Genomic DNA, 22,366 nt, shown 5'->3' with positions numbered 1-22,366 from the left:
ATTGTTTCTAGCACTCACTTTTTGCTTGATGTTCAGGCAGTGCTTCTTGTAGGTCAGAGCACGGTCCAGAGTGACTCCTCCAAGGTACTTGGGTGTGCTGCAATTCTCCAGTGGGATTTCTTCCTTCCTAGGTAATAATCCTCAGAGCTCAGGATGCTTGTCTGTTCTTAAGGTGAAAGGCACATGTCTGTGTTTTAGATGGATTAGGGATCAGCTGGTTTTCCCTGTAATAGGCAGTAAGCGCACCTAGAGCTTTGGAAAGCTTCTGTTCAACCATCTCGAAGCTCCCTGCTTGAGCGGTGATGGCACGATCATCAGCATAGATGAAGCTCTCTGTCCCTTCTGGCCGTGGCTGGTCATTTGTGTAGATGTTGAACATGGATGGAGCAAGCACGCTCCCCTGAGGCAGGCCGTTCTTCTGTTTCCGCCATCTGCTTCTCTGGCCCTGGAACTCAACCAAAAAGCTCCTGTTTTGTAGCAGGTTTCCTATGAGGCGGGTGAGGTGGTCGTCCTTTGTGATACTATACATTTTTCTCAGGAGGAGGCAGCGATGGTTCACAGTATCATAAGCCGCTGACAGGTCTATGAAGACAGCTCCGGTGATCTGCTGCCTTTGAAAGCCATCTTCTATGTGCCGAGTCAGGTTCAGCACTTGCGATGTGCAGCTTTTGTCTTTCCTAAAGCCAGCTTGCTGTGGAATCAGACAGGTGTTTGGTGAGGAACCAACATGCCAACATGCCAGGTGCTAAAGAAAGTTTCCTGGCCTTAACCCAAGAGCTATCAGAACAGGAAAGGCGATGTCAAGTTAACTGTTTTGTAGACCCCTGAGCTGATGTTTATCACACAGGGCTTCCAAAGGCATTAGCAGAAATAGGGAAGGATTTCCTGCCGGAAGTGGGACAGGAAGTGAGGTGCTCGTGCTTCCTTGTGGAGGACGGTTGGAGGGCAGGAAACCGTGGGGAGAGCACCTGGCTCCAAGCACCTGGCTTGAAGACAGTCTTCATCCTTGAAGTTTCCCTTCAGAGTGGGCTGTCTCTGCATTCTGACCAATGGCTGGGCCGTTCTGGTGGAACACTACCTCTATGCTCCTCCTTGCCACTCTCGACATGTTTTCTCTCTTTGGCCACTTGAAAATTATCTGAACAGATGAGAGAGATGAATGGCCAAAACTAACAAAACGAAGTTCAACAGTGACAAATGCAAGAGACTCCACTTAGGCAGGAAAAAATGAAATGCAAAGATACAGAATTGGTGATGCGTGGCCCGAGAGCAGAGCATGTGGAAAAGATCTTGGAGTCCTCGTGGACAACAAGTTAAACATGAGCCAGGAATGTGATGCGGCGGCAAAAAAAGCCAATGGGATTGTGGCATGCATTAAGAGGAGCCTAGTGTCTAGATCTAGGGAAGTCATGTTTGTTTGTTTTTTAATTGCTTGTATTGTTCTGTTTGGGCTCGGCCTCATGTAAGCCGCATTATTGATTGTCTGGCAGTGCCTGGAGCAATCTTTTGTTGAGAGGTGATTAGATGGATGGATAAATAAAGGTTTATGACTCTTTCTGTCTCCTGACTTGCAGAGCGTCAACCCATGTGAAGGATGGAGTCCTACTTCAACCCTGTGGAGCGGGAGTATGACAACGGGATCCACCTGAAGCTTGCAAACGACGAAGGCTCAAAGGCCAAGAACACGCCAAACGCAAAGGCTGGGTCCTATGGGGTCAGCATCCGCGTCCAAGGGATAGATGGCCATCCATACATTGTGCTCAACAATACGGAAGGGTGCCTCTCTGAAAACTACGCCGGGACAGAAAATGGCCAGGAAGCAGCCCCTCAGAGACCTCTGGCGGACTCTGGTTGTGGTCCGGAGCCTGAGCAGAAGACTGTGGGGAACCGGCTCTTTTGTGGGAATGCCCCAACGGGGATCTTTAAAAGCACGCTGAAGCGGACCAGCCTGGACGAGGGAGAAAACAGTCACTTGCATTCCAAGTCCGGGCTCCTCAAATCGTCCAGCCTTTTGAATTTCCAAAGGCACCCGGAGCTCCTCCAGCCTTACGATCCTGAAAAAAATATCCTGAATCTGGAAGGTTTTCAGTTATCCGTATCCAGAAGGGCTGGATCTCCAGCAGAGGAGGAGAATCCAGATGCGAATCCTTGCCGATCGCCGCTGCAGTTTGCAGAACTGGCCAAACTGAAGCCCAAAACGGTGGACTTGACCAAGCCGGCCCCAGGGGAGGAAGACTGGAGCCAGGAGGAAGTGGTGGACGGTCTTAATGGGGCGCAGGAATCCTTTTCGCCTGATAGTGGATCTCCCTCCGCCGTGAGCCCACCCACCTTCCCGGAAGCCAAGAAATGTCGGCCGGACCTCCTCCCCTTCCGCAGGCAAGATTCCGCAGGATCTGTCCTGAATGGTTCACGGCACTCCTCTTCTTCCTCGGCCACCCCGACGTCGGCGGCTTCCTTGTATAAGTTCTTCCTCGATGACCAGGAATATGCCATCTACGCCGACAACGTCAACCGGCACGAAAACAGAAGGTACATCCCCTTTTTGCCCGGGACCGGCCGTGATATTGACACGGGTTCCATTCCCGCGGTCAATCAGCTGATTGAAAAGTTTGACCGGAAAGTTGGTCCGCACAGAAGAGGCCGCCTGGGAATGCGGAATCGGATCCACCCGGACGACCGCAAGCGGTCAAGGAGCGTCGACAGTGCCTTATCTGGTGGCCTTCAGCTGAATTCTGATGGTTCGGAGGGATTGGATGCATCCACCGAAATGGCTGTGCAACCTGCCCAAGTGTGCCTTCCAGGACCGCCGCCGCCAGGGCAGAAGGCAGTCCCTCCCACGCAACAGGCTGCCCCTCGCTCAGCGGGGAAGCTTCAAGTGGCAGCAACAGCAGCCACCACCATTGGGAGGGACTTCTCCAGCAGCCATTTTAATTCCTTGCAGTATCGTAAGGACGTTAAAAAAAGACCTGAGGAGAGTTTGTTTTTTAAGTCATCCACACTTCCAGTCCAGAAAAAGAAAAGTGAAAACAAACTGGTGACATCCACACTCTTGATCCCAAACCGTATTGCAACGCAGAGGATTTCTGTGAAAACGTTCACTCCAGCTTCAAATGCTCAGGTAACTTTGCAAGTGTGGGATATATTTGCATTTCCAAAGATAATAATAATGTTGGAGTTCAGCCTGGGTGTGAACCTGAACCTGATTCTCTGATTCTATTTCCCGATGCTAATGATAATGTTGATTCTGAGGTCAGTGTAGAAGAAACTCCTGCAAGCTTGGAAAGTGAAGGTACACATTCTCATGAGAATGTTTCAGAGCCAAGCGGTGATAGCTCTCCAGAGAAGCTAACATCTGGGATCCTTAATGAGGATAGAAGAGGACAGATTTAGCAAAACAGAGTCTGCGAAGGTCAGCCAGATTGAAAGAAAAAGAAACAAGGGCTTCAAAGCCTGGAGGCGTGTCACGAAACAGTTTCCTCGGCTTTAAGTGCCTCTCGCCGGGTTGACTCTTTAGATCAGGCATCGTTTAGACTGAGGCATTACCTTGGCAGATCTCCCGTTTCCCGTGGCCTTCATCCCAAGAGGCTTCTAGTGCTCCAAGCACGGTTAGTGGATTGCTAACAGGTTCCAGGATTTTACAGTGTTGCTTTTGGTTTTTGATCTAGTTAATGGATATTTCTGATTGCTGATTTTTACTGTGGCTTTTTGACTTTGCATTTTCCTCTATTTTGTAACCATTTTTCATCAATAAAAAGGGATTGATTTTCCACACAGTGAAGTGTGGCGGATTGTTGTCTTAGGGTCTCGTTTCCTGCTCTGGGTTGCAACAAATAATAATAATAATAATAGTAATAATAATAATAATAATAATAATAATAATAATGTATTGTCGAAGGCTTTCATGGCCGGAATCACTGGGTTGTTGTAGGTTTTTTCGGTCTATACGGCCATGGTCTAGAGCCGTGATGGTGAATGTATGACAGGCGTGTCAGCACTGACACGCATGTATATTTTTGATGATACGCAGACACATGCGGCTACATACAGAGAAATACACCTTATAAGAGCCAATCTAATTCCATCCTTAAATTTGTAAAAGGCTCTACAAATTTAACACCTGCACGTTTGAGCATTGTTCGCTCCATAACTCAGCATGGATTATACATTTTTCTTATTTAAACTATAAATATTGCAAAATTATGGGTTTTTTTTCTCAAAGTTGACACCTCACCCAAGTAATGCTCAGGTTTTTGGCAAATTTTGACACACTAAGCTCAAAAGGTTGTCCATCACTGGTCTAGAGGCATTCTCTCCTGACGTTTCGCCAGCATCTATGGCAAGCATCCTCAGAGGTCGTGAGGTCTGTTGGAACTAGGAAAAAGGGTTTATATATCTGTGGAATGACCAGGGTGGGACAAAGGACTCTTGTCTGCTGGAGCTAGGGGGTGAATGTTTCAACTGACCACCTTGATTAGCATATAATGGCCTGACAGTGCCTAGAGCAATCTTTTGTTGAGAGGTGATTAGATGTCCTTGTTTGTTTCCTCTCTGTTGTTTTGCTGTTGTAATTTTAGAGTTTTTAAATACTGGGAGCCAGATTGTGTTCATTTTCATGGTTTCCTCCTTTCTATTGACATTGTCCACCTGCTTCTTGTGAATTTCAATGGCTTCTCTGTGTAGCCTGACACGGTGGTTGTGAGCGTGGTACAGCATTTCTGTGTTCTCAAATAATATGCTGTGTCCAGGTGGGTTCATCAGGTGCTCTGCTATGGCTGACTTCTCTGGTTGAAGGAGTCTGCTGCCCGCTGGACCAATTGGAATTTCCGGGCTGTCGTCAAGATCTGCAAACTCTCGTAATAGGAACGGAATGGCCAATTGTGCCTGTGTGTGTGGATACTGATTTTGACCGCAAATCATGGGGGGGGGGGGGGGGGGGTGGGACCAGGGGTGGAAAGAGGGCTCCAGCCGATCATCCTCGTGACCGCATTTCTGTGTACGAACTCACACAATCTCTCCGATCATGTGGAGAGGCCCTACTCGTGCTCCCACCTGCATTGCAAGCGGGGACGAGAGAGAGGGCCTTCTTGGTGGTGGCCCCTCGTCTCTGGAACTCACTTCCTAAGGACATCAGGCATGCCCCAACTTTGGCAGTCTTTTGGAGGAGCTTGAAAACGCACCGAGTCCCTTGGGGAGATGGTAGCGGGGTATAAATAAAATGTTATTATTATTATATTATTATTTTGCAGCACAGAGTTCCCTTGAAAGGCAGGCACATGATCAATGCTCACTTTTGTGTTTTCCAGGTGACACCAGACTTGCTGAAAGGCCAACAGGAACTGGCTCAGCAAACCAACGAGGAAACTGCAAAGCAGATTCTCTACAACTATCTCAAGGAGGGGTTAGTGGGCTTGCGTGAGCATGGGCTTGTGGGAATGGCTGAAAACATGACTTGTGCTGTCGCGCGCTGGGCCTTTGACAATGTCTGTTTACAGGATGTGCTTTCTGTATGCCCACCGGGACGCCAGGGTGCCTCAGCTAAAGGATCTCATAGGTTTCCCAACATAAAGTTCTGTAGAGAGGCTCAAAATAGGTTCAACAAAGTTCTTTATTAAGGCTTAAATCTTCAAACAAATAATTAAATGCCATATAACCTTGAAAAACTGGTAGCTTTCTCGATCTGCCAACGAGGGACAGGCAACTGCTTGATTAACTGTTCCTATCTTCCTATCCGACCCTTCCTTGGGCAATCTTTCTATACCCAGCCGGTGTGAGGCCCCAACTCTCCCGGCTCCAAGATGCGTTATGGATAGCCCGAGTGGTCCCTTACCAGGCAATGGTTGCTGCAGATCTGCCAAGCTGGTGTCCTTCAGTTTCTCCATGAAGGCTGTAGGAACTATTTCTTTTGCCCCAGCAAAGGCTGGCTATATTCCTCCAGCAAAGGCTGTGGAACTGTAACTTTACTCCCCAGCAAAAGCTGTAGAGGTTTTCCCTTTCCCCCAGCAAAAGCTGTGAGACCTTTCCTATTTTCCCCAGCAAAGCTGTAAGAAGTGATGCTTTTTGCAGATGGGACAGAGAAAAGCCCACACGTAAGGCTCCAGACTGTGAGACTGAACTAAGGCTCCAGACTGTGAGACTGAACTAAAAGTCCCCTTTTCCCTCCAAAACCGGGGAAAGGGGCGGATCTAAAGGCTCTGATGATGATTGATAGGTTGTTGGCCCAGTGATTGCAACCTGAGGAAAGCTACCCAATTGCAAAATGCATGGCCCAAATGGATTCATGCAAACTAATAGTGCAAGACAAAGAAATTCAAATCTCCTGGCACAGCCGTGCCAGCACATGACTACTTCAGACCCTTGCATAGAATCATAGAATCAAAGAGTTGGAAGAATCATAGAATCAAAGAGTTGGGCCATCCAGTCCAACCCCATTCTGCCAAGAAGCAGGAATATTGCATTCAAATCACCCCTGACAGATGGCCATCCAGCCTCTGTTTCAAAGCTTCCAAAGAAGGAGCCTCCACCACACTCCGGGGCAGAGAGTTCCACTGCTGAACAGCTCTCACAGTCAGGAAGTTATAGAATCCTAGAATCCTAGAGTTGGAAGAGACCTCCTGGGCCATCCAGTCCAACCCCATTCCGCCATGAAGCAGGGATATTGCATTCAAATCACCCCTGACAGATGGCCGTCCAGCCTCTGTTTCAAAGCCTCCAAAGAAGGAGCCTCCACCACACTTCAGGGCAGAGAGTTCCACTTCTGAACGGCTCTCACAGTCAGGAAGTTCTTCCTCATGTTCAGTTTTATACTAATTTATGCAATGCTTTTGATACGAAATAATAATAATAATAATAATAATAATAATAATAATAATAGTAATAATAATAATAATAATTGAGGATTTTCTCTAGTTCCTTCATAACTATGATTCCAAGCCCTGGCCTTCTTCTGATGTCTTGACTGTGGTCTCCATTTCCGGGGTTAACGTTTGCTTATGTTTCAGGAGTGGCGAAAATGACGATGCCACCAAGAGGAAGGTCAACTTGGTCTTTGAGAAGATCCAGACTCTGAAGTCCAGAGCAGCTGGCAACACCCAGGTAAAATATGTATTAATTACCACACACACACACCCCACACACACACAAAATGCAAAAGGAGAAGAGCATCTCCCTTACTTCCCGGCTTCCTGGGAAGGCATGCAACCAAGTCCCTCATTGAGGCCTCTGGCCTTATTATGAAGCGTTGGCTTGCGCCCAGAGTCAATAAGAGGAGTGCCTTCTGCTAGAATGTGCTCTCGACGAAAAGTGAGGCATATTACGCAAAGTGAGGCATATTAAGATGCTTAGAACAAACCCAAGTTTCTTTTTCCTTGCAGACTTCTGATCCTTCGGCTGAAGTCAAGACCTTGGTGGAACGGAAGGAAGAGCTGGAGAAAGAGGTGTCTGAGCTGCGGAGGAAGCTGGACCTGGAAGTCAGGGTAGGGCCACCACCCCAATGATGCCACCCATGTTCAAAAACAGCCCAAATGCTTCATATTCAAGAATCATGGTCACATCTCCTTCTATGAACCATCTAGGATGTTAAGATCATCTGGGGAGGCTCTGCTCTCGATCCCGCCTGCGTCACAAATACATTTGGCGGGGACGAGAAATAGGGCCTTCTCAGTGGTGGCCCCTCGGCTGTGGAACGCCCTTCCTAAGGATATTCGTGGATGGAGTGTGTCTGGATTTCAGGAAGGCCTTGTTTGACAAGGTCCTCCACGACCTTCTGGCAAGGAAACGAGTCCAAAGTGGGCGAGACAAAACTACGGTGAGGTGGATCTGGAATTGGTTAAATAGACGAACCCAGAGGGTGATTCTCCCCAAGGCTTCGTCTTCATCTTGGAAAGAAGTGACAAGTGGAGTGCCATCAGAAGGGTTCCGTCCTGGGCCCGGTCCTGCTCAGGATCTTCATTCATTACTTAGATGAAGGGCAAGAAGGCAGGATCATCAAGTTTGCAGACGGGACCAAATTGGGAGGGAGAGCCAAGACTCCAGAGGACAGGAGCAGGACTCAAAGGGATCTTGACAGACTAGAGAGATGAATGGCCAAAAGTAACAAAATGAAGTTCAACAGGGACAAATGCAAGAGACTCCACTTTGGCAGAAAAAACGAAATGCAAAGAGACAGAATGGGGGACGATGAGGCCTGGCTCGAGAGCAGTACGTGTGGAAAAGATCTTGGAGTCCTCGTGGACATGAAGTTGAACATGAGCCAGGAATGTGATGTGGCGGCAAAAAAAGCCAATGGGATTTTGTCCTGCATCAAGAGGAGCCTCGTGTCTAGATCCAGGGAAGTCCTGCTCCCCATGCTCTATTCCGCTTTGGTTAGACCACACCTGGAATATTGTGTCCAATTCTGGGCAACACAGTTGAAGAGAGATATTGACTCTAAGCTGGAATGTGTCCAGAGGAGGGCGACTAAACTGATCAAGGGTCTGGAGAACAAGCCCTATGAGGAGCGGCTTAAGGAGCTGGGCATGTTTAGCCTGAAGAAGAGAAGGATGAGAGGAGATATGATAGCCATGTATGAATATGTGAGAGGAAGCCACAGGGAGGAGGAAGGAGCAAGCTTTCTTTCTGCTTCCTTGGAGACTAGGATGCAATGGAGCCATGGCTTCAAACTACAAGAGAGGAGATTCCATCTGAACATGAGGAAGAACTTCCTGACTGTGAGAGCCGTTCAGCAGTGGAACTCTCTGCCCCGGAGTGTGGTGGAGGCTCCTTCTTTGGAAGCTTTGAAACAGAGGTTGGATGGCCATCTGCCAGGGGTCTCTTCCAGCAAGGACTCCAAGATCTTTTCCACTCGTACTGCTCTTGAGCCAGGCCTCATCGTCCCCCATTCTGTCTCTTTGCATTTCGTTTTTTTCTGCCAAAGTGGAGTCTCTTGCATTTGTCCCCTTGAACTTCATTTTGTTAGTTTTGGCCCATCATCTCTCTAGTCTGTCAAGATCCCTTTGAGTCCTGCTCCTGTCCTCTGGAGTCTTGGCTCTCCCTCCCCATTTGGTCCTGTCTGCAAACTTGATGATCCTGCTTTCTCGCCCTTCATCTAAGTCATGAATGAAGATCCTGATCAGGACCGGGCCCGGACGGAACCCTGCTTGTGGCACTCCACTTATCCCTTCTTTCCAGGATGAAGAGGAGGAAGCCTTGGGGAGAATCACCCTCTGGGTTCGTCCATTTAACCAATTCCAGATCCACCTCACCGTAGTTTTGCCTCGCCCACTTTGGACTTGTTTCCTTGCCAGAAGGTCATGGGGGACCTTGTCCAAGAAGGCCTTCCTGACATCCAGACACGCTCCATCCACGGCATCATTCCCCGCATCTACCCAGCTTGGAACTCTCTCGAAAAAAGAGATCAGATGAGTCCGGCATGACTTGTTTTTGATCAATCCATGTTGACTCTTAGCAATGACCGCATTTGTTTCTAAGTGTTTGCAGACCACTTCCTTAATCTCCATCGGGAGAGAGTTCCAAAGCCGAGGGGCCACCACCGAGAAGGCCCTGTCCCTTGGCCCCACCAGACGTGATTGCGAAGGTGGTGGGACTGAGAGCAGGGCCCCTCCAGAAGATCTTTACAACCTTTCTGAAAGTCAGGAGGGAAGGGGCAGATCTAATCTCCAATGGGAGAGAGTTGCAAAGCCGGGGAGCCACCACCGAGAAGGCCCTGTCCCTCGTCCCCACCAGACGCGATTGGGAAGGTGGTGGGACCGAGAGCAGGGCCCCTCCAGAAGATCTTAACAACCTTGATGGTTCGTAGGGGAGAATCCGTTCGGACAGGTAAACTGGGCTGGAGTCCTTTAGGGATTTATAGGTCAACACCAGCATTTTGAATTGTGCTTGGAAGCCGATTGGCAGCTAGTGGAGCTGGCGCAACAGAGGAGTAGTGTGCTCCTGTACCCCGCTCCTGTTAGTAATCTGGCTGCCGCACGTTGGACTAGTTGCAGCTTCCGGACAGTCTTCAGGGGCAGCCCCAGGTAGAGAGCGTTGCAGTAGTCTATATGGGATGTAACCAGAGCGTGGACCACCGTGGCCAAGTCAGACTTCGCAGTTTGAATTGTGCAAAAGCTCCCCGGACCACCGCTGAGACCTTTCTGCCCACGAGTGCTTCTTCCTTTGTTTACAAAATGTTGGTCCACTTTCTTTTCCTTTTTTTCTCCTCGTTTTTGTTTCCTGGGCAAACCCCATATCCTGGTTTCTTTTTTTTAGAATCAGCAAAACCTCTGCGATGAGCGAGATGCAGCAAAAGCAGAATTGCAAGAGTTTCATCAGCAGCTGGAGGAAATCCTGGAGGAAAGGGACACCTTCCAAAGGCGGCTGGAGGAAAGCGAGAAGGACCTCAGGCAGAACCTGGAGGAGTGAGTTTCCGCTCGGACACGCTCTCCCTCCGGAATGGTCCCTGTAGGTTAGGCATGGGCCAACTTGGGCCTTCCCTCTGGGTATTTTGGACTTCAGCTCTCACCATTGGACTGGATGGCCCATGAGGTCTCTTCCGACCCTATGATTCTATGAACCGTTCTGGTTTGGGGATTTTAGGAGATGCAGTCCAAGGAAGTCCTTGTTCTAAGCTCTCGTCCCGACTCCCTCCATGGGTCATCCCTTGGGTCATGACTCAAACAGGACGCCTTTAAATGGACTGTTTTCCTTCTTCCTTTCAAGGCTTTTCCAAGTAAAAATGGAAAGGGAGCAACACCAGACGGAAATCCGGGACTTGCAGGACCAGCTTTCCGAAATGCACGATGAGCTTGATTGTGCAAAGCATGCGGAAGACGGCGAGAGGGAGCTCCTGATCGAGGTGAGCCACATACTACTACTACTACTATTAATAATAATAATCATAATCATAATATAATCATAATCATAATCATAATAATAAGCCACATAATAATAATAATAATAATAATAATAATAATAATAATAATAATATAATAATCACCTCTCAACAAAAGTTTGCTCTAGGCACTGCCAGGCCATTATATGCTAATCAAGGTGGTCAGTTGAAACATTCATCCCTAGCTCCAGCAGACAAGAGTCCTTTGTCCCACCCTGGTCATTCCACAGATATATAAACCCTTTTTTCCTACTTCCAACAGACCTCACTACCTCTGAGGATGCTTGCCATAGATGCAGGCGAAACGTCAGGAGAGAATGCTTCTAGACCATGGCCATATAGCCCGAAAAAACCTACAACAACCCAGTGATTCCGGCCATGATTTGATTGATTTGAATGCAATATTCCTGCTTCTTGGCAGAAAGGGTAGTGAGGTCTGTTTGAACTAGGAAAAAGGGTTTATATATCTGTGGAATGACCAGGATGGGACAAAGGACTCTTGTCTGCTGGAGCTAAGTGGGAATGTTTCAACTGACCACCTTGATTAGCATATAATGGCCTGACCGTGCCAGGGGGAATCTTTTGTTGAGAGGTGATTAGATGTCCTTGTTTGTTTCCTCTGTGTTGTTTCGCTGTTGTAATTTTAGAGTTTTTTAATATTGGTAGTCAGATTTTGTTCATTTTCATGGTTTCACAATGTAACAATGGCTTCAAAGTACAAGAAAGGAGATTTCATCTGAAAGTGAGGAAGAACTTCCTGACTATGAGAGCCGTTCAGCAGTGGAACTCTCTGCCCCAGAGTGTGGTGGAGGCTCCTTCTTTGGAAGCTTTGAAACAGAGGCTGAATGGCCATCTGTCAGGGGTGATTTGAATGCAATATTCCTGCTTCTTGGCAGAATGGGGTTGGACTGGATGATGGTCCATGAGGTCTCTTCCAACTCTTGGATTCTAGGAAGCCTCAGATGGATGTTGTGCTGTTTTCCTTTTCTCAAACCTCTCCAGGAACTGATGCAGCTGAAGCAGGACCTCCAGGCCATGCTGGTGGCCAAAGAGCAGCAGGAGGAAGTTCTGAGGAAGCGAGAGCGCGAACTGACCGCCTTGAAAGGAGCCCTGAAGGAGGAAGTGTCCACTCACGACCGAGAGATGGACCAGCTCAAGGAACAGCATGACCAGGAGCTCCAGAAACTGAGGAAAGGCCTGGAGGAAGCCACAGAGGTTAGTGGTGCCCAGGGCAGACTCTCTTGTGGCTCAGTTTCCTCAGGGTGAGGAGGATGATGGGTTACAGATTTCTTGCTAACAAACGGGAAGTTCCAGGTCAACATAATGCTTTCATGCTAGGAAAGCTTATTTAACGATCTGATTGCAGTCAATCCTTTGTCAGTGCAACTTTGCTTACACGCTGTTAACTTCTCTGGAATTGCCTCGGCTTTTGGGGAAAGCTTTTGGCTCTATCGGACTTTGTTTGTGATCTTGGTTTCTGGAGGAAGCCACAGAGGTTAGTGCCCAGGGCAGACTCTGTTGTGGCTCAGTCTGAGCCTGAGCTTTCTGAGCCTGAGTTTCCTCAGGGTGAGGAGGAGGATGGGTTACAGATTTCTTGCTAACAAACGGGAAGTCTGAGGTCAACGTAATGCTTTCATGCTAGGAAAGCTTATTTAATGATCTGATTGCAGTCAATCCTTTGTCAGTGCAACTTTGCTTACACCCTGTTAACTTCTCTGGAATTGCCTCGGCTTTTGGGGAAAGCTTTTGCCCCATTGGGACTTTTGTTTTGATCTTGGTTTCTGGAGGAAGCCACAGACGTTAGTGCCCAGGGCAGACTCTGTTGTGGCTCAGTCTGAGCCTGAGCTTTCTGAGTCTGAGTTTCCTCAGGGCGAGGAGGATGGTGGGTTACAGATTTCTGAATATGTCCCTGTTGTTGAGGCAGACAGTGTTGATACTGAAGACGGGACAGCGTTTCAGTTTCCCAGGGAAAGGAATGTTGTTTTAGAAGATGGTCATGATTTTGGAGAGACTTCACAGCTGCAGGTGGAGGAGTCAACCGCTCCATCTGTGAGCTCAGTGCCTGTCGATTCCCAGGCTGGCCAGTCCCCGGATCATGAGTTATTTGGCCTTGAAGGTGATGGGGATTTAGTTAGGAAGGACCGTTTGCAATTAAGGGTATGCCAAAGTGCTCGGCTTACTAAAAAACGGGAAGTTGGAGGTCAACGTAATGCTTTCATGCTAGGAAAGCTTATTTAATGATCTGATTGCATCAATCCTTTGTCAGTGCAACTTTGCTTACACCCTGTTAACTTCTCTGGAATTACCTCGGCTTTTGGGGGACAGCGTTTGGCTCTGGGACTTTGGTTGTGATCTTGGTTTCTGGGGACTTTGTCATGTTGCCAGGGATTCTTGTTTGACCCATGCTTGTGGATTATACTTCATGTTATTTGCCTTTGGACCTTGGAAACTCTGCCTGTTTTGGGCTATTGAACTTTTGCAACCTTATTTCTATGTTTTTGATTTTGCTTTTTCTTCAATAAACTACAAAACCCACAGCCTTGGTGTGTGGTGGTGTTCTGAGCAAGGTGAATCTATCCTGAGTTGCGACAGTCTCGAAGTTCAAGGTCAACGTAATGCTTTCATGCTAGGAAAGCTTATTTAACAATTTGATTGCAGTCAATCCTTTGTCAGTGCAACTTTGCTTATACCCTGTTAACTTCTTTGGAATTGCCTCGGCTTTTGGGGAAAGCTTTTGGCTCTTTGGGACTTTGGTTTTGATCTTGGTTTCTGGGGACTTGTCATGCTGCCATGGATTCTTGTTTGACCCATGCTTGTGGGTTATTTGCCTTTGGACCTTGGAAACTTTGCCTTTGCATTTAAGATTCTGTTTTGGGCTATTGAACTTTTGCAAACTTATTTCTATGTTTTTGATTTTTCTTCAATAAACTACAAAACCTACAGCCTTGGTGTGTGGTGGTGTTGTTCTGAGCAAGGTGAATCTATCCTGAGTTGCGACAGTCTCGAAGTTCGAAGTCAACGTAATGCTTTCATGCTAGGAAAGCTTATTTAACGATCTGATTGCAGTCAATCCTTTATCAGTGCAACTTTGCTTACACCCTGTTAACTTCTCTGGAATTGCCTCGGCTTTTGGGGAATCTATCCTGAGTTGCGACAGTCTCGAAGTTCGAAGTCAATGTAATGCTTTCATGCTAGGAAAGCTTATTTAACGATCTGATTGCAGTCAATCCTTTATCAGTGCAACTTTGCTTACACCCTGTTAACTTCTCTGGAATTGCCTCGGCTTTTGGGGAATCTATCCTGAGTTGCGACAGTCTCGAAGTTCGAAGTCAACGTAATGCTTTCATGCTAGGAAAGCTTATTTAACGATCTGATTGCAGTCAATCCTTTGTCAGTGCAACTTTGCTTACACCCTGTTAACTTCTCTGGAATTGCCTCGGCTTTTGGGGAATCTATCCTGAGTTGCGACAGTCTCGAAGTTCGAAGTCAACGTAATGCTTTCATGCTAGGAAAGCTTATTTAACGATCTGATTGCAGTCAATCCTTTATCAGTGCAACTTTGCTTACACCCTGTTAACTTCTCTGGAATTGCCTCGGCTTTTGGGGTATCTATCCTGAGTTGTGACAGTCTCGTAGGTGTGTACGTGCCTCGGGCGACTCACTGAAGTGTGTTTGCCTGGCAGGCCTTTGCCCGGGTGTCGGGTTCTCCTCCCCAACACCTTCCTCCCTCTTTCTACATACTGAACCTGGTTTTGTGCTTGCTGTTCCGAATTGAAATAGTTGGTGGTGGCAAAGCAGGAGGCGAGGGGGAGGGAAGGAGAAAGAAGCACGCATGCCCCTCCAGAGGAATGGAGAGCGCTTGCAAAACAGTTTATTTATGACTCAGTAATCACAGAGAGGGCTCACATTCAGCCCCCGCGAGCTATCTTTCCCAGGCATTCCCTGGTAATTGACTGTGTTTCAGTCTTGGAGCTGCAATTACAAAGGACAGGAAATGAAGATAGGGTTTGTATAGAAGCAACACCAGTCTGCAAGGGGGAAAAAGAGGCTGGGTTTTCTTGCCTGGGGGAAAGCGACACACATTAACAGCCCGAGTCTCACGGTGCCTGGAAAAGTGTTGCCTGAGGCCAGGATTCCTTAGCTTGGGAGGGGATGCTTTCTTCTTGGCCCACTCAAGAGATTCCAGGTTACTGTGAAACTAGCTGTCTGGGTCTAGAGTGGGCAACCAAGCCAAGCCATGCGATCGAGTGACGAGTGACAAGTGGAGTGCCGCAGGGTCCAATGTGGGAGAGACAAAACTACGGTGAGGTGGATCAGTAATTGGCTAAATGGACGAACCCAGAGGGTGATTCTCACCAATGCTTCTTCTTCATCCTGGAAAGAAGTGACAAGTGGAGTGCCACAAGCAGGGTTCCATCCTGGGCCTGGTCCTGATCAGGATCTTCATTCATGACTTCTTAGATGAAGGACGAGAAGGCAGGATCATCACGTTTGCAGATGACACCAAATTGGGAGGGAGAGACAAGACTCTAGAGGACAGGAGCAGGAGTCAAAGGGATCTTGACAGGTTAGAGATGATGGGCCAAAACTAACAAAATGAAGTTCAACAGGGACAAAGGCAAGAGACCACTTAGGCAGAAAAAACGAAATGCAAAGAGACAGAATGGGGGACGATGAGGCCTGGCTCGAGAGTAGCACGTGTGAAAAAGATCTAACCCCATTCTGCCAAGAAGCAGGAATATTGCATTCAAAGCACCCCTGACAGATGGCCATCCGGCCTCTGCTTAGAAGCTTCCAAAGAAGGAGCCTCCACCACACTCCCTCTGGGGCAGAGAGTTCCACTGCTGAACGGCTCTCACACTCAGGAAGTTCTTCCTCATGTTCAGATGGAATCTCCTTTCTTGTAGTTTGAAGCCATTGTTTCACGTCCTAGTCTGCAAGGAAGCAGAAAACAAGCTTGCTCCCTCCTCCCTGTGGCTTCCTCTCATGTATTTATACATGGCTAGGAGCATAGGAGCCTAGTGTCTAGATCTAGGGAAGTCATGCTCCCCATGCTCTATTCCGCTTTGGTCAGAGCTCGGGCCAGGGTGACTCCTCCCTGGTATTTGGGTGTGCTGCAATGCTCCAGTGGGATTCCTTCCCAGGTAATAATCCTCAGAGCTCAGGGATACCACATCCACTGTTTTAGTGTGGTGAGATGTGTTGGCTGACTAAAGGGAAAGCATTGGTCTATTGGGCAGGTGGTCTGTTTAACCTCGGCCAAGGTAGAATTCTGTGAGGTCTCATGTCAGAAGCAGAAGTAGAGAAATGTCCACCCATTCACCGAACTTTCCGAGCTTTCAGGTCATGGTCCTAATAAATTCCCACGTGGAGGCCCTGCAGGAAGGGAATCCACCCTGCCAGGGAGTGAAACCTCTGTCTTTGTTTGGAATGCAAGTTAATATTCTACTTGATTCGGATGACCTTGGCCATGTTGGAGAACCAAGCAAACAGAACGCGGCCCAGAGAATGTGTGGCTAAGAGGATAACAGGGCTCTCTTGAAAGAACCACTTACGGAGAGGTTAATCCTTCCTTTGATCTGGCAGGCTTCTTGCAGCCATGTTTTATGTAGAGCCTAGCACACTAGAAAACATACATTTTGTTTATTTGTTTGACTTCTATCCCACTTTTCTCCCAAATGGGAGTCATAGTGGCAGGTTTAGCAAGATTCATATATTCCTGGAACAGTGGAGTGGCATGCTTTGTTATTATTTATTTATTTACGACATTTCTATGCTGCCCTTCTCACCCCGAAGGGGACACAGAGCAGCTTACAAGTTAAATATACATACAATATATTATATTGTCAGCATAGTACAATATCAATATTATCATAGAATCCTAGAATCAAAGAGTTGGAAGAGACATCTCCTGGGCCATCATCCAGTCCAACCCCATTCTGCCAAGAAGCAGGAATATTGCATTCAAATCATCCCTGACAGATGGCCATCCAGCCTCTGCTTAAAAGCTTCCAAAGAAGGAGCCTCCACCACACTCCGGGGCAGAGAGTTCCACTGCTGAACGGCTCTCACAGTCAGGAAGTTCTTCCTCATGTTCAGATGGAATCTCCTCTCTTGTAGTTTGAAACCATTGTTCCATTGCGTCCTAGTCTCCAGGGAAGCAGAAAGGAAGCTTGCTCCCTCCTCCCTGTGGCTTCCTCTCACATATTTATACATGGCTACCATATCTCCTCTCAGCCTTCTCTTCTTCAGGCTAAACATGCCCAGCTCCTTAAGCCGCTCCTCATAGGGCTTGTTCTCCAGACCCTTGATCTGCACCCTCCTCCTTGTGGCTTCCTCTCACATATTTATACATGGCCCTCATCATATCTCCTCTCAGCCTTCTCTTCTTCAGGCTAAACATGCCCAGTTCCCTAAGCCGCTCCTCATAGGGCTTGTTCTCCAGACCCTTGATCCTTTGAGTCGCCCTCCTCTGGACACATTCCAGCTTGTCAATATCTCTCTTGAATTGTGGTGCCCAGAATTGGACACAATATTCCAGGTGTGGTCTAACCAAAGCGGAATAGAGGGGTAGCATTACTTCCTTAGATCTAGACACTATGCTCCTATTGATGCAGGCCAAAATCCCACTGGCTTTTTTTGCTGCCACATCACATTGTTGGCTCATGTTTAACTTGTTGTCCACGAGGACTCCAAGATCTTTTTCACACGTACTGCTCTCGAGCCAGGTGTCACCCATTCTGTATCTTTGCATTTCATTTTTTCTGCCAAAGTGGAGTATCTTGCATTTGTCACTGTTGAACTTCATTTTGTTAGTTTTGGCCCTTCATCTCTCTAATCTGTCAAGATCATTTTGAATCCTGCTCCTGTCCTCTGGAGTCTTGGCTTTCCCTCCCAATTTGGTGTCGTCTGCAAACTTGATGATCCTGCCTTCTAGCCCTTCATCTAAGTCATTAATAAAGATGTTGAACAGGACCGGGCCCAGGACAGAACCCTGCGTGTGGCACTCCACTTGTCACTTCTTTCCAAGATGAAGAGGAAGCATTAGTGAGCACTCTCTGTGTTCGTCCACTTAACCAATTCCAGATCCACCTCACCGTAGTTTTGCCTAGCCCACATTGGACTAGTTTCCTTGCCAGAAGGTCATGGGGGACCTTGTCAAAGAAGGCCTTCCTGAAATCCAGGTACGCCACATCCACGGCATTCCCTGCATCTACCCAGCTTGTAGCTCTATCGAAGAAAGAGATCAGATTATATATTACTATATTGCACTATACCATTATATTGTAATATTAGTAATATTACATGTAATATAAATGTCGGAACCCAGGCGCCTTAAAGAGCCAGACTCAAGTGTATGTCCAAAAGCAGAGTTTATTAACACAAAGCAAAAAGGGACTCGGAGACACTTACTTCAGTGTCCCTGGTCAAAACTCAAAAGTAGCAACAAGTTCTAGTTCAAAAAGCAAACCGAAGCAATAATCCGGATTATCTGGAGAAAAGATCCGGATTAAACTGAAGTGCTTCGAAAGTCACTCAAAATAACACAGCAAGTAAAGGATGAACAAACAAAGAACCGCAAAGGAGAAGACGTAGTCAAACGAAGTCCGAGATCGAAGTAAGCCAAGTCCGAAGTTCCAAAGTCCACGTAGGCAGCATTGTAGTCAAAACCAGTCCAAAGTCAAAGAAGGGGAAATCCGCACTCATGAGAATCCAAGCCGAGTTGTTACACACACGAACGAAAGAAGCAACCTGTAGATCCAGGACCCAAACCCAACACGAAAACGGCAGCGACAAAACCCAAGGCATGAAACCAACACTTTGCCTTCTGCAAAGATTCTCCATTTCAAAGCCTACTTTTATCTTACACCTCATCACCCGAAGATGAGCTGACCTCCGCCCTGCCATCATCTCTTACAGCTGTCCTTGACTCCACACCTGAACTCCCGACGCCCATCCCTCCAACTCCTCCATCTTCTGTCAACACTTAGATCTCCCCAAGACTCAGCAGTATCTCCCGATTGCCAATCCCCATCACCAGAAAACCCCACAAACTTGTCACTAGACGTTGACTGATTACATACATCTCGAACCTCTTGTACCTTAGTTCAATCCAGTGTGCCATCCCCATCACTCCCAGACCCATCACTCCCAGAGAAACCCATGAATGGTTCTTCATCTGTGGGAGCAGTAAGTATATCCCGGATCTTCTTCCTTTGTCGCTCCTCATCCGATTCCTGCTCCCGAGTAACTCTCTTAGTTCCCCTATTCACATCCACTGTATCTCCTTCCTCTCCCTCACTCATTGACCCTTCGCTCTCAGAAAACCCTTCGAAGGAGGATTCTTCGGTAGGTGACATAAGTATATCCTTTTCCTTTGTTGTTCCTCATGAGACACCCCGTGATAATGCGGCATGTCTCATTAAGAGCCACATCCACTGTTTGAGCGTGGTGAGATGTGTTCCACGCTGGGCATGCGTACTCAGCAGCAGAGTAGCATAGCGCAAGGGCAGATGTCTTCACTGTGTCTAGTTGTGACCCCCAGGTTGTGCCAGTCAGCTTTTGTATGATATTGTTTCTAGCACCCACTTTTTGCTTGATATTTACGCAGTCCTTCTTGTAGGTCAGGGCACGGTCCAGAGTGACTCCTCCCAGGGATTTGGGTGCGCTGCAATGCTCCAGTGGGATTCCTTCCCAGGTAATAATCCTCAGAGCTCGGGATGCTTGTCTGTTCTTGAGGTGAAAGGCACATGTCAATAATTAAAATGAAGAACAATTTAAAAATATAAACTTATTAGTGTTTCAGTGGGAAGTGTGGGACTGCTTTTGGCTGATTAGATAGGGTTGTTGTTGTTGTTGTTGTTGTTGTGTGCTTTCAAGTCATTTATGATTTAGGTTGACCCTGAGCAAGGGCCAGGTAAATAACCTTGGAGGGCCGTATCCAGCCCTTGGGCTTTAGTTTGAGGATGTCTGGTCTGGATCGTAAGCTAATTTAAATACGAATCAATAACGAATTACGAAATTAACGAACGAAATCACAAATCATACACAGAGAGGAAGGAAGGAAGGAAGGAAGGAAGGAAGGAAGGAAGGAAGGAAGGAAGGGAGAGAAGGAAGGAAGGAAAGAAAGAAAGAAGGGTAGAGAAGGAGGGAGAGAAGGCAAAGGAGGATGGAAGGAGCGAAAGAAGGAAAGAGAAAGGTGGAGAAGGAAGGAGGAAGAGAAATAGGGAGAGAAGAAGGAGGGAAGGAGAGAAGGAAGGAAAAAAGAAGGATAGAGAAGGAAGGAAGGAGAGAAGGAGGGAGAGGAAGAGAGAAGGAGAGAATGAAGGAAAGAAAGAAGGGTAGAGAAGGAAGGAGGGAAGGAGATAAAGAAGGAAAGAAAGAAGGGTAGAGAAGGAAGGAAGGAGAGAAGGAGGGAGAGAATGAAATAAAAAGTAAAAGAGGGAAGGAAGGCGAGAAGGAACGAAAGAGAGAAAGAGGGAAGGAAAGAAAGAGACAAGGAGGGATGGAACCAAAGAGCAAAGGAAGCGAGAAAGGAAAGCGGTAGAGAAGGAATAAAGAAGAAGGGAAAGAAAAAGAGGAAAGGAAGGAAAGCGGGAGGGAAGGAAGGAGAGAAAGAAGGAAAGGAGAGAATGAGAGAGGGAAGGTTGGCCACAACAACGCGTGGCGGGTACAGCTAGTTTAACATCTGCACGTTTGAGCATTGTTCACTCCATAACTCAGCATGGATTATACATTTTTCTTATTTAAACTATAAATATTGCAAAATTATGGGTTTTTTCTCGAAGTGACACTCCACCCAAATTATGCTCAGGTTTTTGGCAAATTTTGACACACCAAGCTCAAAAGGTTGCCCATCACTGTCCTAGGAGCTTCCGCAGCAAACAGAAGGATGGCTAGGCACCGTTCCCTGTAAACCCGGAAGCAATTGCTACAAAAGACAAAAAACGTGAGATTTCATGGTGCAGGAATATCATGGTTTGGAGCCGAATATCCAGATCTTCGCATGTCTGTATGCCCCTGCAATCGGAAATCACAGGATTTTCAATCTGGGTTTGTTCCTGGGTTTTAGATGCTTGTTCCTGATTGGACAGTTACGAAAAAAGAAGGTGACACTTGAGTAGAAGGCAAAAACTTTGTTTGTGTGCCAGAAACTTCATGAAACGTGTGGAGGGCACACTTTCTCTGGCCTGCACATAGAATGGAACTTTTGCAGTGATCCGCACAACCAAATATCCACATATCCACATCTTAAGGGTTTTTTAAAAAACTGCCAGTTTCCGGTGGAATCATAGAATCCTAGAATCAAAGAGTTGGAAGAGACCTCATGGGCCATCCTGTCCAACTTCTTGCCAAGAAGCAGGAATATTGCATTCAAATCACCCCCCGACATGGTTGAAGATGACTTTCTTTTTGTGAGAAGACCGAGGCAAAGAAGGCATTAAGTAGTTCTGCCTTTTCCCTATCATCCCCTGTCAGCATTGCCCCATCTTCTCTTTGAAGAGGCCCTATTGCCTCCTTGTTTTTCCTTTTTCTACTGACATAAGAAAAGAAGCCCTTTTTATTGTGTTTAATGTCCCTGGCAAGCCTGAGCTCGTTTGTGCTTTAGCCTTGCGGACCTTTTTACTACAGGTGTTGGCCATTTGTTTGAATTCTTCTTGGTGATTTCTCCCTTTTTCCACTTCTTGTGCATGTCTCTTTTGTGTCTTAGCACAGTTAGAAGTTCTTTGGACATCCATTCTGGCTTCTTTGCACTTGTCCTATTTTTTCTCTTTGTTGGCACGGTTGGCATGGAAGTCCCGTGGCACCCATCTTGGGAGCCTCTAAATCTTGGAACAAAGCATCAAGTCTGGACAATGGAGCAGAAATCCCGGGACCAACAAGTCTTTATGTGGACCTATCCTGAAGTCCCGGATTTTTTGCCCCTCACTAAAACTTGTGATTTAGTGCTGTCTGGAAGTGCCTCCAATATCAGACTCTAGAAAAGGCAGCTTTCTAATTTAGTTCTGCAATTTCTTTCAAAATCTTGCTGAAAGGATTGGTTTTTCTCTATGGATTGACAGCGTTCTATAAAATCAGAAAATGCCATTTTAATTTTTCTTTCTGTCTTAAAAGTGTATTGTTTATTCTGGGATGTTCACTTGAATTTTCATGGAAAGATTTCATGACACCCTTGCAAAGACGAATGGCCTTTACTTCTGAGTAAACTTGAGGTGTTCGCTTTGAGCATTTAGATCGGAAACTTTCAAAGTATGTAGCTCCAGTGACCAGCCTTTCAGCTAAACCCTAATACCAAGTGATAAACAGTCCGAGGTAAAATGGGTTAATCCAGCCCTTACTGTCTGTCATTAGCTTGCTTTTTGATAATTGGGGCTAAGTATGCAATAATCCACTCAAAGGCAATGAAGAAGCCATGTTTCGCACAGGATTTCAGAACAAAAGGCCAGGTTCACGTCTGTTTTGCAGATGCCGCATGCCTCAGGCTCCACCCGGGATGGAGAA

General features: G+C 47.0%; 1 protein-coding gene across 3 annotated transcripts in view; it reads left to right on the top strand.

Annotated features, from left to right (window-relative positions):
* The window catches only part of CGNL1 (cingulin like 1), a 113,050-nt gene that overhangs the window by 37,991 nt on the left and 52,693 nt on the right, over window positions 1-22,366 (top strand). For all 3 annotated transcript variants that reach the window (XM_067471189.1, XM_067471187.1, XM_067471188.1), the window contains exons 2-8: window positions 1,575-3,118; window positions 5,304-5,398; window positions 6,999-7,092; window positions 7,371-7,472; window positions 10,243-10,391; window positions 10,693-10,828; window positions 11,867-12,079. In XM_067471189.1, coding sequence (XP_067327290.1) covers window positions 1,595-3,118; window positions 5,304-5,398; window positions 6,999-7,092; window positions 7,371-7,472; window positions 10,243-10,391; window positions 10,693-10,828; window positions 11,867-12,079 — 2,313 coding nt within the window. In that variant the 5' untranslated portion in view covers window positions 1,575-1,594. The remainder of the gene's footprint in view (window positions 1-1,574; window positions 3,119-5,303; window positions 5,399-6,998; window positions 7,093-7,370; window positions 7,473-10,242; window positions 10,392-10,692; window positions 10,829-11,866; window positions 12,080-22,366) is intronic.

Source organism: Anolis sagrei, chromosome 9 (assembly GCF_037176765.1).
Source record: "Anolis sagrei isolate rAnoSag1 chromosome 9, rAnoSag1.mat, whole genome shotgun sequence".
Classification (NCBI taxonomy): domain Eukaryota; kingdom Metazoa; phylum Chordata; class Lepidosauria; order Squamata; family Dactyloidae; genus Anolis; species Anolis sagrei.
The sequence above is the reverse complement of the archived record's forward strand: the minus strand, read 5'-3'. Positions and strand labels throughout refer to the sequence as shown.